General features: G+C 41.1%; 1 protein-coding gene across 1 annotated transcript; it reads right to left on the minus strand.

Annotated features, from left to right (window-relative positions):
- Positions 1-2070: 2070 nt before the first annotated feature.
- Positions 2071-16783, minus strand: SNTN (sentan, cilia apical structure protein). The gene is made up of 4 exons (XM_008532444.2): positions 16647-16783; positions 14620-14654; positions 7341-7480; positions 2071-3046 (listed from the first exon to the last, which is right to left on the minus strand). Exons 1-4 carry the CDS (start codon positions 16754-16756, stop codon positions 2888-2890), a joined length of 444 nt encoding a protein of 147 aa, XP_008530666.1. The 5' UTR covers positions 16757-16783; the 3' UTR covers positions 2071-2887.
- Positions 16784-17186: the final 403 nt, after the last annotated feature.

Below are 17186 nucleotides of genomic sequence, written 5' to 3' on the forward strand. Positions count from 1 at the left end.
GGTGTTCACAGCTTTTGCATAGGAATATCTTAACTATATTTAATCACAGGAAAACTTCCCAGGGAGGCTCAGGTTAGCTCCTTTTATACAGTGACAATGCAAGGAAGGTTTCACTTAGAATAACAAATAAGATTATCCCATCAAGATACTTTTTCTGAGCCCATACCAAGAAGCAAATAACATTGCCCTTCTCATCCACGATATGGAATTTTTTATTATAGATTCTTATAATTTCCTCTGTCTATAACTTCCTCAGCTCCTCCTTTCTTACTTTTTGGACCTGTCCGTGTACTTGGCCAAGAGTCAGTTCCTAGAGTCCTTGCTGAGTGGGCACGTGGCTGGCCTCCTTGACCACAGACAACTGCATGAGGAGTTGTCCCTACCTGAACTCAGCCAATCAGGTTCTCTCTCCCGGGGATTGGAATGGGGCTTCTGAGATGCCATTGAGTGTCTGCTGAGCATTTAAGGAAAGAGGTGAAGCCAGCAACAGGGACATTGTGTTTGCTCTTGGGCCAAGAAGCAGACAGAACTGCTCAAGAGACAGAGATAAAAAGAGAGATAGAAACAGAAATGAGAGACAGAAAGAGAGGGTGGAATAACAACCACATTTAGACAGAAGCAGAGACAAGAAACAAATTCATTTAAGAGAGATTAAGTGTAAAGCCTTGGTTTTGTTTTCTATTACTGTTTCTGGTATTGGGGTGAACACTAATTGTGTTCTCTGCCATTTCACTTCGTTATATGCCCCTGTACCTTGTTGATAAATACAACCCTTCCCTTTTTCCTTTGTGTGTGTATGTTTGTGTGTATGTTTGTATGTGTGTATGTGTGTGTGTGTGTGATTTGAGTGGGTTTTGTTTCTTGCAACCAATGGATCCCAAGACAGATTTGCATCCATAATCTCACCTATGATGACCAGCAACATTTTCAAGATGGCATCTTTGTTTTAAGAGAAGAGCTCAGGGTCCCTGGACTAGAACCAAGAAATGAGAGAGGCTTCTGTGATCTAGTGTCTTAGCATAATGCTCATTGACTTATCTGTCACTGATGTTTCATGAGCTTTTGCTCTGTTTCCATTCTTTGCATCAGGCTAAAATAGATTCTATAATTGATATCCTCCTCAGAGGAGTGTGACTTTCCATCTGGGGTAGATTTTCAAAAATTCTTACTGGAAGCCCAGAGGATTGGAAGGGCTCCAAGATTCCTCATCACACCATTGGCCAGGGTCTCTTTTTTCCTTCTCCGAAAGGTGTGAATTTGACCTTTTTGTTGGTCACCAAGGTTGCCATATTTAGCTACTTGCAACTTGCATACAAAGGGCCTTGAGGGAGAACAGCCCACAGAGTTCTATTTGAGGAATGCCAAATGGTTCTCCAGGACCCAGCTGGTACCACTCTCTCTTGCATGGTGCCTGAAATGTGCACAGTTATTTTTGTTGAATTATAATATTATTGCTCATGATGAAATCTAATATTAAAACAAAATTAACAATGCCCACAGAGAGGGCAGAGAACTCTCAAACCTGCCAGTGGTATGACTGCGGGAAAATCAAAACCTCTGTGCTTCAGTTTCCTCATCTGCAAGATGATAACACTCATACCTACCTCACAGGGTTGTTATGGGGGTTAAATGAGTTAATATTGTAAAACCCCTAAAACGTTGCCTGACACATAGTCTGAGTCCCATTGAATGTATGGAGTTCCTGTTGATATGGTGATAGAGGGTAAAGTCTGGGGCTTTCCTCTACATGGTATGTAAACTCTTGGATTTAGAATGTCTGAGGTTTGGAAAGTGGGGAGGACCAAGGAGTCAGGTCTTGGTGGATTTAGAATTTTTCAAGATGACATAACACTTCACCAGACCAAGGGTGGAGGTCTTCCTCTTGAAGGGGTTTTCTTAACATATGTGTGTGAGACTTAAGTATTGGGCTGGGGAGAAAAGGAGAGATGTAATTTAAACTCAGGAATACAGGTGTGGTCATAGTGGGTGTTAGTCCTTGGGACGTGCTCACTTGTAGAGCATAACATCAAGGAGTTGTTAGTTAAACCATAGTCAGAGATTACAAGGGTATTGGGGTTTTTTGGCTTTGTCATGTTTATTTCGATATAATTTACATACAATAAAATTCACCCTTTTCAGTGTGTAGTTCTAGGAGTTTGACAGATGTGTTCAGTCAGGTAACCACTACCACAATCAAGACAGAGAGCGTTTCTATCCCCTCGGAAAGTTCCCTGGTGACCATCTGTGGACAGCTCCACTTCCCACCCACAGCCCTGGCAACCACTCATCTGGTTTTTCTTCCCCTGTAGTTTTGCCTTTCGCAGAATGTCAGTAAAGCATCTCTGACCTTTGAGCCCAGGTTAGGTGATAAGAGCTCTTTCAGCATCCTGCAGGCCTTACCACAATTATCATTATACTGTATATGAATTGATTAATAAATTGTTAAATGTCCGTCTCTTCTGCTGGACTTCTGCAGGCATGTCACAGGGCAGAGACTGTCCTGCTGGTTCATTGCTGTATCCTCAGCAGCACCATCAAGTAGATGCTCAACAAATATTGTTTAATGAACGAATGAATCAATGAGTGACTCAATGACGATAAGGAAAGTACTCTAAGTCATTGTTGATTCAGAAAAGCAATCTGATATTCAGCGGTACCAAATCTATCATATTGTAATGCACCCAGAGACCGTATTATTCAAACATTCCTGAAGAGTATGCACAGAGTTTGGGAGTTATATTGGATCTGAATATTAGCAATCAGAACCATTCCAGGCAATTCCAGATGCACAATCAGTATGTTCAATTAATTAAAAATAAAATGGAAAAATCTTTAATCGTTTAACACTTTTTGCTGCTATTTTGTCTAATGACGTATTTAAAGCTGTTTATTTCGTAGTCTTTACACTCCATATATTTTGTAGCAAATCTGACATTACGGTGATGCTCAAGAGCAAGATCATGAAATCCTCAAAATCAAGCTTATTTTCTGTATGCTCATCAAGTTCAGAAAGGAGGTCTTTGTATTTTTGCTTGGTTTCTTGTCCCTGTAAGAATAAAGAAGAGCCAGTAAAAACTGTGGCACCTTGGTTTTACAGGTAATAGGCAATAACAAACATGTTGTTAACAATAACAAGTCAAGTTGCTACCAGTGCTTCTAGCAATGGGTTATCTCATTGAACCCCACAGTGACCTTATTGAATTCATAGCCTTGGCTACCTCATTCCAGAGCCTACACTCTTAGCTAGTGGGCTCTCCCACCTCTCTACAAACACAGATATTATTATGTTTTCAGATTTTCAAAACATAATCTCTTTCTTATGGAAGATATCCAGTATGTCTCCCATGGAGCAATAAGATTATCCAGAAATATGGAATAAAATATGCTAAAAGAAAATACATGCTTTGGAAGATTGTTCAGCATTTAGCTTGATCAAAAATTAAAACCAAGTTCATAGTCCTCATAAACAGATTGAAGGAAAACATATGCATAGGACATAAATGGAGAGGCTTTTCAGTTTCCAACCACAGCTTGTGAAATATCTTCCCAAGTGGCGTTAAAAACATTAGGTCATTTGATTCCCTGTTATACTGAACTGTGTTTACGTGTAATTCAACCTCAAGTGCTCATCAATATGCTAGCTGCAAAAACCTATCCTTGCAATGACTAAGGCACTTTAGGAATGATGATACATTCCTTGTACAGGCTTAGACCATTCTTGTTTCTCGAGGCTGGTTCTCCTCAAGATCTCACTAACTTTGAGAGTGAAAGTGTTTTCCCTCACCTCCCTCCAAGAGAGCTGAATGCTGTGTTAAAGGGTCGGATTCCAAGACAGAGATAGAAGCACTTTCCTAGTGGAATAGCACACTGCTCAAAGGGTGGGGTTGGCTGTAGGTCTTTCTTCTCCCCTTTTTTCTGCATATTGTAAGAACACAGAGCTGACCAAGGTCTAGTCCTCTTGGGGCCTCACCAGTCATCTTGCTTTTGTATCTTCTCAGCATTGCCTTTAGGTGCTCAGTTTTATTATATCTGACTGGTTATAGAGTGTTGAGATCCCCAAAATGATGTTTAGGCTTATGAGAAAGGATATGTTCCCCTCAGAACCCAGGCCTTAGACGAAAGGTCTAGCTCAGTTTACTGGAGAACTCCATCTGGGGATTTAGGAGAAAGCCCAGTTAGTTATGAAGGGTTGCTGTCTTTTGCCATTGACTCATGTGCCGGTACCTGCCTTACAGAATCTCATGGAGCGGGACGGTTGCTCCAAGGCAGCATCCTGACATTATTCTACATGTTTGCTCAGTTAAGCTATGACCATTGATCTTGAGAATGCCTGGGGACGAGCTGTCTCCTCAAGCCCTCTGAAAAACAGCTTCTGCGTGAGGTGCCTCTCATCTGGAGCAGAGGGCAGGATTGCACTGAGGTTGGTGTGTCTCCTGCTAGTCATCCAGAAATGGGTTGCTTTCCTCAGATTTAGCCTACACTGAGGGACACGAGGCTGATGGTGTCTTACCTAATGGTTTTGGTTTTATTTTTTTCCTCTGGTGTTCTCAGAGGGATGATGAATTACGTGAAGAGGATCTGTCCACTAGTCTTCATTTTCATACTTGTTAAAAGCTTGCTGAGGATTTGCCAGGTCACCAGGGAAGGGGTCCTTTTTCTCCCTGGGATGTCATTTCTTTTGGCCTCTGATTCAGGCAAATGTTACAGGATTCATTCACCCACCCTTTCTTTAGAGACTCCCCAGAACTTTTTATCTCTTATCAAATTCTGGCTGAGAAAAATAGCTGTTCTTAAAAAATATTTAGCTCAAAAATAATACATGTTTAGGGGGCTGGCCCCATGGCCAAGTGGTTAAGTTTGTGTGCTCTGCTTTGGTGCCCTGGGGTTTGCTGGTTTGGATCCTGGACACAGACGTGGCACTGCTCATCAAACCATGCTGAGGCGGCGTCCCACAAAGAAGAACTAGAAGGACCTAACTAAGATGTGCAACTATGTACTGGGGCTTTGGGAAGAGAAAAGGAGGAAGATTGGCAACAGATGTTAGCTCAGGGCCTCTCTCCCTCACCTCCCCCCCTCCAAAAGTATATATATAAAAAAATGCATGTTTAATATTGAATATTTAGAAAAAATATTTTTCATAAGGAGAATGTAAAAATAACTCTGTACTCCGTTACCCAAAGATAGCTAACTATTATCAACTTTTCTTTCTAGACATTTTTTTGTGTATCACCCCGTAGACTCTCTCTTCCTGTCTCTCTCTCACACACACTCTTGTATTTAAACCTTACTGAGCAGTAACTGATAAATATAATTGTATATATTTAAAGTGCACAATGTGATGGTTTGATACACTTATACATTGTGGAATGATTACCAAGATCAAGATAATTAACACATTCATCACCTCACGTAGTTAACTTGTGTGTGTGTGACGAGAATGCTTAAGGTCTAATCTGAGCAACTTTCAAGTATACAATACTGTGTAATTAACCATAGTCACCGTGCTGTACATTAGACCCTTAGAACTTCTTCTTCTTATAATTGAAAATTTTTACCCTTTGACCTACATCCCACACTTTCCCCTTCCCTCAGCCCCTGGCAACCACCACTCTATATCCTGTTTCTATGACATTGGCTTTTTAAAAAATCACTTATTTATGGAATCTGAAAGAACAAAACACAAAACGAACAAATTGATTTCACACACTCTTTTGAAATAATCATAGATTCACAGGAAGTTGTCCTTCTGTCCCAGATTCCCCCAGTGGAGGACACTTTATATAACTGTAGTATGCTAAAACCATATATATTTATATTTTAATGAAATTATAATACTTATCTTTTTAATATCTCAGGACACACATAGGACCTTAGAGACTGTTGCAAGGTTTCTCTTGCTCTACCTACCAAGAAATACTGGTGGCTTAGGCTCTGCCTTTGCCTTCTTTTCTTCCTACTCGTTTTCCCTAGGCCCCAGTATTTCTCAAAGTAGGAACACATACTGCTGACAGAATGTAATGCAGGTTTAGGTGATGCAGAATAGGTATTAAATAAGAATTAGTAGTTCTCTATTAATTTCTTTTTTACTAATTTTCACTTTTACCCACTGAATTTACATTTAGAATAGTGACAAAGTGTCCTTATAAAATAAATTTATTTAAATAAAGAGTTAACTTGAAGAAAAAACTTCTAAGTAAATTCTAATGCAGGTGATAGGCAGATAGGGGAGAAATATTGAAGATGGTATTCAGATGACTGAAGTTTGAGAAATATGCCTCTAGGTGATTTAGGTCACTCCCTTCAAGTCAGTGACCATTTGTATACTGCTGATTCTCACTTCCATCTTTTGAGCACAGGTCTCTATTCTACCTCCCAGCTCATATATCCTGCTGCTGTCTGAGTTTCTCCACTTGAATGTTTCATGGATATCTTACGATTCACATATCCTAATACAACTCATCACCTCTCCCCACCCCATCCCACCTCCAATCTGCTAAATCTCCGGCCTTTTTTTTCTCTAGGAATGGGGTTACCACTCATTTCTTCCCACAGTCAGAAACTGGGGTATCATTTGTTCCTCCTGTCCTTCAACCCTCACAGCCAATCAGTTGTCAGATCCTGTTCATTCCACCTTCCAAATGTCTCTCATATTTACCACTCTAGTCCAAACCACCATTGTCTTGTGTTTGGATTACTTCCCCACAGTCATTCTCTTCTTCTTTGTCTCACCCCCATTCCCACTCCAGTCTGATCTGCAGCTGGTGTAACTTCTTAGTCCTGGACACAGAGACCATTCCTCCTTTCCTCCTGCCCTCAGGCTATGCCTCTAAGATTTGGCTTCTCTCCACCTCCCCAGCCTCGTCTCCCACCACTTCTTACTTCCTTCTCCAGTCTCATGAACTACTCACTGGCCCTCCCAGGTCTTTGGCATGCTTTGCAGTCATTGCATATGCTGTTCTTGCTGCATGGAATGCTATAATTCTCACCTCCCTTACCTTGCTAGCTCTTACTCATTCTTCAGATCTCAGCTATACCTTAATTTTTGAGGAGCCCTTCTTTGATCACAACCCCAAGATGGTCCCTCGGGTTTACTCTTTTGCTACATGTTCTACTCTTTCAAGGTCCTTTGAATATTTCTAATTACTTTTTTAGCACATCTCTACTCTGCTTGTTCATTGCATTAACCCAGTGCTCAGCTCACTCCTTGGTATATGGTAGGTGCTCAATAAGCATTTGTTGAATGAAACATTGTGATGGGACCATTGAACTGGAGTTGTTGGTCCTTGAGCTCAGCCATTATGGCGTGACTTCTGTTTTTTCATGTCTGTTAATTCTCTTACCTCTGTGAAGTTCCTAAATTGGGTTTGCAGCAGATTTTTGGCAGTAGGTTTTCCAAGTTTACCATCAGGATCAGAAGAGTTTCTGAAAATCAGAGCTGCAGTGGCGATGGCTTTTTCCAGGTCCGAGCCCTTCCCCAGAGCTGTGAGAGAAGAAATGCACAACAATGTAGCGTAGATTAGAAATAATCTTTCCCTAGATTATGGGGCTATATCTTTCAAGGGAGCTATGAGGAATAGGGTGGAAAGTGCATATCAGTGTAGCCCTGTCTTTGGGCTCTTTGGCCCCTATCTTGGAGTGGGAAGTGGGGGTGTCTGATCCTGAATCTTTAAACGATGGAGGACAAAAGTTCCTTCAGGAGCAATTAGGATTAGTAGAATTAGGATTAGATTTACCACCCGCTTGCCATGTGACCTTGGGAAAACACCTCACCTCTCTAAGTCTTGGTTTCCTGATCTGTAATTTCATTCAGTTATTCAACAAATATAAATAGAGCACCTACTATGTGTTAGGCTTGGTCTCTGGCACTCAGGACACCTCACTGAACAAGAGAGAGTCCTGTTCTTCTGGAGTTTCTATTCTATGTTAGACAGAGCATCACCTCATGCCAGTGTGATAAAGGAGAATGACGTCTAAGACAAGCTCTTTGATATCATCACAGATAAGGCATCTTTTTGCCCCATGGCCTCAAACACAGTGATTTCCCAGCTGGTTTTCCTAGTTTAAACTCTATGAAAAGGTGGTGCTAACTCACTCCTTTCTAGAGGGTAGCACCCAGTGGACACAGAACGGCACAGTGAAGACAAGTCTTATGGTCTTTGTTCCTTAGGCTCCAGTCCATCCCCTATGATCGAATTGCTCACACTTTACAGTCCCTGCATGTCTAACAAGCTTTCTCCCCATCTGGGCTGCAAACTCCGCAAGGCCAGGGATCACACCTGCCTTTTTTATCACTATATTCCCAGTGATGGGCACAAATGTCCACTACATACTAGGTGACAGTAAATGCTGCTGAATGAGTGAATAAGAAGAAAAGAAAATCCCAAATCCCAAAGCTTTCAGCCCAGATAATGTTCAACGATCATGAGGATCAGTCAGAACAATGTGACTTTTATGTTCCCAGTACTCTCCTAAGGGGCCCAGGACACAGAGGTGACAGAAGGTGTGGCCTTTGCCCTCATTTATCCTACAGTCTAGTGGAGTAATAAATAATAATCAAGAGGATATGTATGTATAGATATATATTCGTTTTATACATATTTCATGATGATTTATTTCTCCATATATATGTACGAAACGCATTCAGCTGTGTGTCACTTAACGGGGACGTGGTCTGAGAAATGTGTCATTAGGCAATTTTGTGGTTGTGTGAACATCATCCAGTGCACTTACACAAACCTAGATGGTATAGCCTACTACAACCGAGGCCAAATGGTACTCGTCTTATGGGACCACTCTTGTATATGAGGTCCATTGTTGACTGAAATGTTATGCAGAGCATGACTATTTTTTAACTTGTGATGTATGAGGCAAGGTGCAGAGACAGAAAGAAACAGAAAATTATAGAGTGGGTCTGGGAGGAAAACTACTTAGCTAGGTGGGCTTGGAGGTTCCCGTGAGTAGATTAATATTTAAGCTAAGGTCCATAGCATGAGAAGGAGCCTGCTGTGTAAAAGGGAAGGGGATCAGGCTGCGATTAGTGATGTGCTCAGTCTTCCAAGCTCAGGGAGCAGTATATAAGGGCTCAGATCTGGAGTCTGGCATGTTAGAGGAGCAGAAAGGAAACAATTGTGGCTGGAGTCTAGAAGCTGGAAGGGTGTTTGATTAAGAAAGGTGGGCAGGGCTAGATCACACAAGGCTCGTAGGTCAGGAAAAGAATCAAGGTTTTCTTTAAGGTGGAGAGAGAAGGCATTCATTTTTTTCAAAAAACTTTGAGCCTTGAGAGTTCCATATCTATTTGAGATACAAACCCTTTGTAGGACATGTGATTTGCCAATATTTTCTCTCAGAATGTAAATTGTCTTTTTATTCTGTCAATGGGGTCTTTTGTGGAGGAAAAGTTTTGAAGTTTTATAAAGTCCAATTCACCAATTTTTCCTCTTATGAAAGATTTGTCCTATGTAAAATAGAAAGTTTTATAATTTTATCTTCTACATTTAAATCCACGATCCATTTTCAGCTAATTTTTGTGTAAGATGTGAGACTTCGGTTGAAGTTTATCTTTTTTAACTTGGGGATGACCAATTGCTCTAGCATCAATTATTGAAAGCACAATTTTCCCTTCACTGAATTACTTTAAAAAAATTTTTTTTTTTATTTTTCTCCCAAAGCCCTCGGGTACATAGTTGTGTATTTTTAGTTGTGGGTCCTTCTAGTTGTGGCATGGGGGATGCCACCTCAGCATGGCTTGATGAGCGGTGCCATGTCTGCGCCCAGGATTCGAACTGGCAAAACCCTGGGCCACCAAGGCAGAGCACGCAAACTTAACCACTCAGCCACGGGGCCGGCCCCTGAATTACTTTTGCATCTTTGTCAAAAATCAGTTGGGCGTATTTGTGAAGGTCAGTTTCCAGGCCTCTATTCTGTCCCATTCGTCTGTGTGTCTTTCCCTCTGTGAACACTGCACGGGTGTGATTCCTTTAGGCTTATCATTGGGGAGAGTGATTCCTCCTACTTTCTTCTTTTTCACAATTATTTTGGCTATTCTAGGGCCTTTCCCTTTCCATATAAAGTTTAGAATAAGCTTGTCGGTTTTCAAAAAGCTTGAATTGAGATAGGAATTGCATTAAACCTAGAGAGAAATTTGGGGAGAACTGATATCTTTACTATATTCACTCTTCGAATCTGTGAACACAGTGTTTCTCCATCGTTATACCATTTTATAGATGAACAAAGGATATAATCTTGCTGAGCACACACTACTAGGAAGTGGCAGAGCTTAAATTTGAATCTGTGTTGGAAACATAAGCCTCGTGAAGACAGGGATTTTTTGTCTGTCTTGGAATCTTCGGCACTTAGCATGGTGCCTGGCACATAGTAGGTGCGTCACAAATATTTGTTGAATGAATGTCTGCAAAACTGGTGTCCTCAACGTCTTAGTCCTTGATTTCTAACCTGATTTCTGATCCTCAGTCTCACCTGGCTTATGGCTTGTGCCTTACGTTTCCTAATCCTGTCTGCTTGTCCACTGGCTGCCCCTCTGTCTAGCCTAGAGCTCCAGCCTTGGAGAATTGGATTCTGTTTTTAGCTCTTGCCCTCCCCTGTATCTCTAGTCACCTCTTCCCGTCACCTCTGCCGTATCCAGGAAACCCATATTCAGAATTGGGATTCTCCTCAGTTACCCAACATTTCCCTGCTCATCAAAATACAAGGAGATGCGCATATTTCTTTTAGCTTGTGGTCTGCCTTTCCGGGGTATGTGTGTTTGAAGTTGGAGGGGCACTGCTTCTCTTTTAAACGGTGGTATGTTGAATTTAAGTGACTGAAGAATAAACTCTGTTTCTAAATAGTCCTGTCTTTAAGAAGCAAATTGCTTAGAGGAAATTCCTTAATTCCTTAAGAGATAAATATTCCCTCTGTAATTTTGACCAGTTGACTTATTAATTAATAACCAAGAGTAATTAGGGAGGGTTTTAGTATGAGCTGTTCTACTGCTCTGAGACTTTTCATGGGGAATAGTATCCTCTTGCTCTCCTGGCTGTGCCCTTCTGGCAAGAGGAAGGGGTGGATTTCCAAGGTGTGAATGAGCTTGCAAATAATGACAGACACCTTCCTTGTTCACTGTGTGCCAGGTGCCTTTCAAATATAATCTAATTTAATGCTTAGTAAAATCTACACAGACAGGTACTATTTGTGTCTCAATTTTACATATTGGAAATTTACACAATGAGAGATTAAGAATTTTAAATTCACACTGCTCAGAAGTGGCAGAAGAAAGATCTGAAAGTCTGTCTGACTTCAAAACCTATAGAAAGACCTGCCGCTTTGAACTATCTCTCACGGAGGCTGTGGAACCCAGACATTTCCCAACCCTCCGATGAAGTTCAGGTCTGCCTGCACTCTAGATGGGGACTCCATCTGGCCTAGCCAACTTCTCTTCCTTCTCCTCCATTCTTTTAAACACAGCATACCTTTTTTTCCTGACTGTAAAATAGGATATGCTTATGGTAAAAACAGAACTAGAAAATATTAAAAATAAAAGTTAACAAGGAGCTCCGGTTATCCTACCAACACTAACGATCCTTTGCGAGGCGTTTCGGTTTCCTGTTTTTATGGTTGGGTTCTTCCATTAATAAACCCAGCATGTGGCCTCCTAATTCCTGCCCTGTCTGCCTCATGGAGTTGTGAGCAAATCTGTGAAAGCGTATTGTAAAGGGCTAAGTGCTATTAAAAATGCAAAGGATTGATGTTTTTCTTTCGGTGTCTTTTATCGGCTCTCCTGCCTCTGGAGTAGGGGTGTTGGAGAGGGTGTTAAACCAGGCACTTCATGTTGACCTCTCTTGCTATTTCCTACCTTACTTTTTACACTTTAATAATACTAAACTGTGGTTTGTTCCTCACATATTCTATTCTCCTAACACGTATTTATTGGCAAGTATTTATTGGACAATAAATAGGACAGGACCATACCCTGTCCTACTTCGGGGGGTAGAGCAGTGAGCACTATGAAGAGAACAATCCTTGATTTCCCGGAGCTTGCGTTCGGGGGGACAATAGTAATGAACAATTATGGAGCTCATAATCTGTATGCCAGCCACTCCTCCAGGGGATGCACATGATTCAACTCATTTAATTCTTATATCAGCCCTCTTAGCTGGGTCCTGGTATCACCCCCACTTTATAGGTGAGGAAACTGAGGCACAGAAAGGTCAAGTAGCTTGCTCAAGCTCACACAGTCAGTCTGATCCCTCACCCTGAAGCACTGCCTCTAGATGTTGTTTTTCAGGCAGTGTGTTTTGCAGGACTCTTTCCCAAATCCACAGGTGGAGCTACACATGCCTCCTTTGTGCCTTACCGCTTCCCTCAACGTAAACTTATCATAACCCTCCCACCGAAGTACTCTGTTTGTCTAAATTACCTCCTAGATTAGTGCAGTGCAAAAGAAATGTAATAATAAATGTAGCCATAATTATAACTTAAAACTTTTGAGTAGTCACATTAAAAACATAGAAAGAAACAGATAAAATTATTTTTAATAACATATTTTATTTAACCCAATATATCAAAAATATTATCATTTCAACATGTGATCAATATAAACAAATTGTTGAGATATATAAGTGGCTCTTAAATCTGCCATGTATTTTACACTTACAGCACATTTCAACTTAAACTGGTCACACTTCAAGTATTCAATGTCTACACATGGCTGGTAGCTACCGTTGGACAGTGAGATTCTAGACTGTCGGTTCCCTGAGGGCAGTTACTGCATCTTATCCATCTTTGCATTGATTCCCAGGCCCTGGCGTGTTGTAGGCCTTAGTATATGTGTGTTGAACTGGGCTGACTTGAACTTCAGAACAATTCTTTGCCTGTTTCTCCTCACCTGCCCTGGAACATGGAACACTAAACATTAAGCATTGATCTAGTGAGTTCCTCACACTTCAGTGTGATAGAAACACAACTCTCAGTATAGCAAGGTGTCAGAATCATCTCCTTTTAGAATTTTTGCTAATATTAGTTATTTTTGCAGATGGAGACCTATGGGAGAGAAGTGGTTTGTCCAAGTTCACATGAGTAGTATGCAGCAGAACTAAACGCTAGGTCTCTGTTCTTTTCTCGCTAGATCAATAGTTTCCCCAATACACTAGTACTTCTCAAACTTTTCCACTATAAAACTACTTAGGATGCTAGAGGCAAATATGTACTCATCCCTCATTTCTTCCCCTCAGGAGATCAAGGGCATAAGGCCAATTAGCCAGGAGAGAAAATATATGTTCATATTGACTTCTGTTCCATGATCTACCCATGTCTGATTTCAGTGAATAACATTTAAAATTACTATACCATTGAATAAAACAGATTCTGGGAAGATAAGCTATGTTTATCCTATGTTTACTTAAGGACTGGGAATAAATGTGGCCTAATGGCCCAATGTAAGAAGTCTGGTGCTAAGAATGGTTTGTATTTTGTGTGTGTGTGTGTGTGTGTGTGTGTGTGTTGGGGGGTGAGGGTTATAGAGAGTTACAATTCTTCTCAACTTCCCAGGGGAAGTTGTATTAGAAATGTCACGGATATTTATCATGTCATGGACATGATGCTGTCATGGACAATTGTCAAAAGTACCTGAAATTGGGGCTGACCCTGTGGCCGAGTGGTTAAGTTCGTGCGCTCTGCTTCAGTGGCCCAGTGTTTCGTTGGTTCCGATCCTGGGCGTGGACATGGCACTGCTCATCAAACTACGCTGAGGCAGTGTCCCACATGTCACAACTAGAAGGACTCACAACTAAAATATACAACTATGTACTGGGGGACTTTGGGGAGAAAAAGGAAAAAAAATAAGATCTTCAAAAAAAAAAAAAAAGTACCTGAAATTGTAAAAACAGAAACCATGGGTCTTTTGTGTTGTGATAGTGTAAAAATAATATTTTCATCAAGATGAAGATTTATTTAAATAAAAACATAAAGAGTCTCCTTTGGAGACATTGGCCAGCCATCTGGGAGGAACAACAATATAGTTCATATAGTCATGTCCAGCTGTGCTCGTTGCTCTGTAAACATTTTAAGCCACACAGTTTAGAATAAGATAATGACTTAAGTATATGAGTGTCTTTTTTTCTTATACTATTTTTTCCATGGCAAAATTGTTAGCTCCAAAGCTATTTTACTTATAAAATTGAATTCTGAGGGAAATATGCACATTTTGGGAGTTGGCCACACTGTGGTTTTACTCAATCAACACAGGCAGTTGGGGGCTGATTGCATCCTGAGTTCCACCGAGCCGTCATGAGTCAGATACTGACGGTCTTGCTCTGGACACACTGAGGATGCCGCCCATGGAGAAGCAACTGAGCACGGTGGGAAGAACACTGAATTAGGAGTCAGGGGATTCATGCTCTCATCTTCACGCAGGCTTTAATGGGCTGTCTAAGTTTGGGGGAGCTAATTCCGATCACAGGACCTTAGTTCCCAAATCTTTAAAAAGAACACCATGAATGTTGGATAATGTATCCACAAGTTCCCTTACATCTCTGGCACTCTCTGATGTCGTGTTATTTTTAACTCATGGCGTGCTGTCATGGTAGAGGAGAAACACACACATCTCATTCATCCATGCCTTACCTTTTATTGAAGCCAGTTGTTTGGATATTGAAATGCTGCCAACAAAATGAAAGAAACATAATGATTCTGGGAGTTTGGGTGTTGATATCAGCATCTAAAGTAGAGCAATACAATGATTTGAAGATTAACTTATTTTCAGTAAACATTCACTTAGCATTCTGGTGGAGCAGCAATCTGTCTTTCAAAAGCCTTTCTCCCCTGGCCACATAGTAAGCTAATGCTTGACCTTGGCTGGCCAGCTAGCCCACCTGTCTTAGTCTTTCTTGCACTTATGTGGCCATGTGACTAAATTCCCTCCAATGGAGAAGGCGTAGAGGATGGATTGCCTTCCATGTAAGCTCTTCTGTGCTCTTTCCCATTTCCAGCCGACTAGCATAGAAATTATTGGGGATACTTTTGAAGCCACATGTTGAAGCCACAAGCCACACCAGCCTGCGTCCCTACATGGCTGCATGAAGTAAAACTGCCACAGACTTGGAATCTCCACTCTGAACTATCACATGAAAAGTAAAAAATAACTTCTTGTCCTGCAAAACTCTGAGGATTTGAAGTTTCTTTGTTCCGGCAGCTTAGCCTACCTGAGAATCTGGGTACTGTGCTGGGGGGTGGGGATGCATCAGTGAATGATAGAGACATGTTCCTGCACTCTTGGGGCTTAGAGTCTAGTGCAAAAGACAGATTTTAAACAAGTAATTCAATAAAGAGTAATGGCAGAGCACATGCGGAGGGCAGGGAAGGACAAACCAGTCTGCAGGTCAGGGTAATGGCATTTTAGCTGAGCCTAATGAATTAGTAGGTAAGGAATGAGGAAGAGTGTTCCAAGCAGAGGGAAGAGGGTGTGCTGAGGGCCAGAAGTGGGAGAAAGCATGGTATGATGAAAGAACCAAAGGGGGTACTTGTGGCTGGACCTGGAGAAGGAAGGAGATAGTGGTGGAATGTGAGGCTGCAATCAAGGGTAGGGCCCAGAGCATGCTGGGCCTTATGAAGGACTCAGGTTGTTCTCCTAAGAGTAATGGGAAGGGAAGGAATGACGTGATCAAAATTGCATTTGGGGAAGTTATTTCACCTGATATTTCAAAAGGAGATCAGAAAGGGGCCAGATGGGAGGCAGGAAGATGAATCTTGCTCCCTTACAAACAGCAAACCAGAGTTTGCTTGATATTTCAACCCCTAATGGCTGGAGTGGTTTTTAGGAAAGCCAATAAGAACGATAGACCTTGGTTGTATCTTTGACAACTCCTTAAAGGAAACTTTTGGATTCAAGATCTGGTTCTGGCACTAACTAATCAAGAGATCATCACCTTTGGGGACCTCATTTTTCTAATGTGTAAAATTAGGAAGCTGGATTCCATGATATCTTGGAGCTTTTATGGTCTTCTTGGTGAGCTATTCTTGATTTTATAAAAACTTTGCACCATTATTATCTCCTTCATAAAGTAAAGGATGTGCCATCTTTTCACTTTGCATAACATGCACTTGCAACGTGGCCTGTGTTATTTTCTATTGCCATGATTTCCTTCTCTAGCCTGTGAGGCCCCTGAGAGCAAGAGCTATATAGTTTTATCTCCATATCTTCCACCCCCCGTCTAGCAGAGTACACAGCACTTGTTAAATGTTCAAGAAAGATTTTTAACTAAAGTATGTCCCCTAAATGAAATTACACAAGAAATAATAGTGTTCATTTATTACCCATAATTTTACACATTTGAATGATATGAAACAACTTCCCTCTGTCATGGATAATTTGAAAGAATATGTTATGCAGTTAAAATCATTACCAATTTTGATTTACAAATGTTTTTCAAGAGACAAAGATATTTGTGTTAATTGTATCATCTTTTCAGTTTGCAATCAAAGCTGCAAATTTTTTCTCTTTGTTTTTCCAACTCAATTTATAGCTGGATTGGGATGTGTAACAGGCACCAAACTTGCAGTATCTTGGCTATCATTTTGTTGACATGAATTCTTTGGAAATACACCCGCAAGCTTAAGTGAAATTCAATAAAGGAGAGCCAAGTGCCACTGACCTTTTGGGCATTTTCCTAGATGTTAAAGTAGATGTTGGGGCTGCAGAAGGATTGGGTTCCCCTTCCAAGTGGAGTGCTTGGTCCTGGGTGCTGTGCATACAGCCACACATACTCTGGTCTCCTGTTGTATGTTGGCCCTTTCTAAGCAACAATCACTTGCCAACTGTTACTATTGTCATTCACTCCATGACAACTGTACAACAGCACTGTCAGAAGAGCTTTTCCCTAGTGTTATTGTATGTAGACATTAAACCATTCATGCATTCAACAAATATTTGAGTGCCTCCTGTGGGTCAGGCACTTTGCAAGATGGTGGGTACACAACAGTGAGCAAAATCAAACATGGACCCTGATATCAGAGAGCTTAATGGGGAAGACTGATATAAATCAAGTAATCACACAAAAAAATTGCACCTGTGAACAATACCATGCAAGGGGATGCCATGAGATTGGCATCAGTCGAGGAGGTCTGGGAGGCATCCTGGGAAAGTGATGTTTGATGATGAGTAGGAGTTAAGTAGGTGAAAAGGAAAGACATCC

This window comes from Equus przewalskii, chromosome 15 (genome assembly GCF_037783145.1).
Source record: "Equus przewalskii isolate Varuska chromosome 15, EquPr2, whole genome shotgun sequence".
Lineage (NCBI taxonomy): Eukaryota > Metazoa > Chordata > Mammalia > Perissodactyla > Equidae > Equus > Equus przewalskii.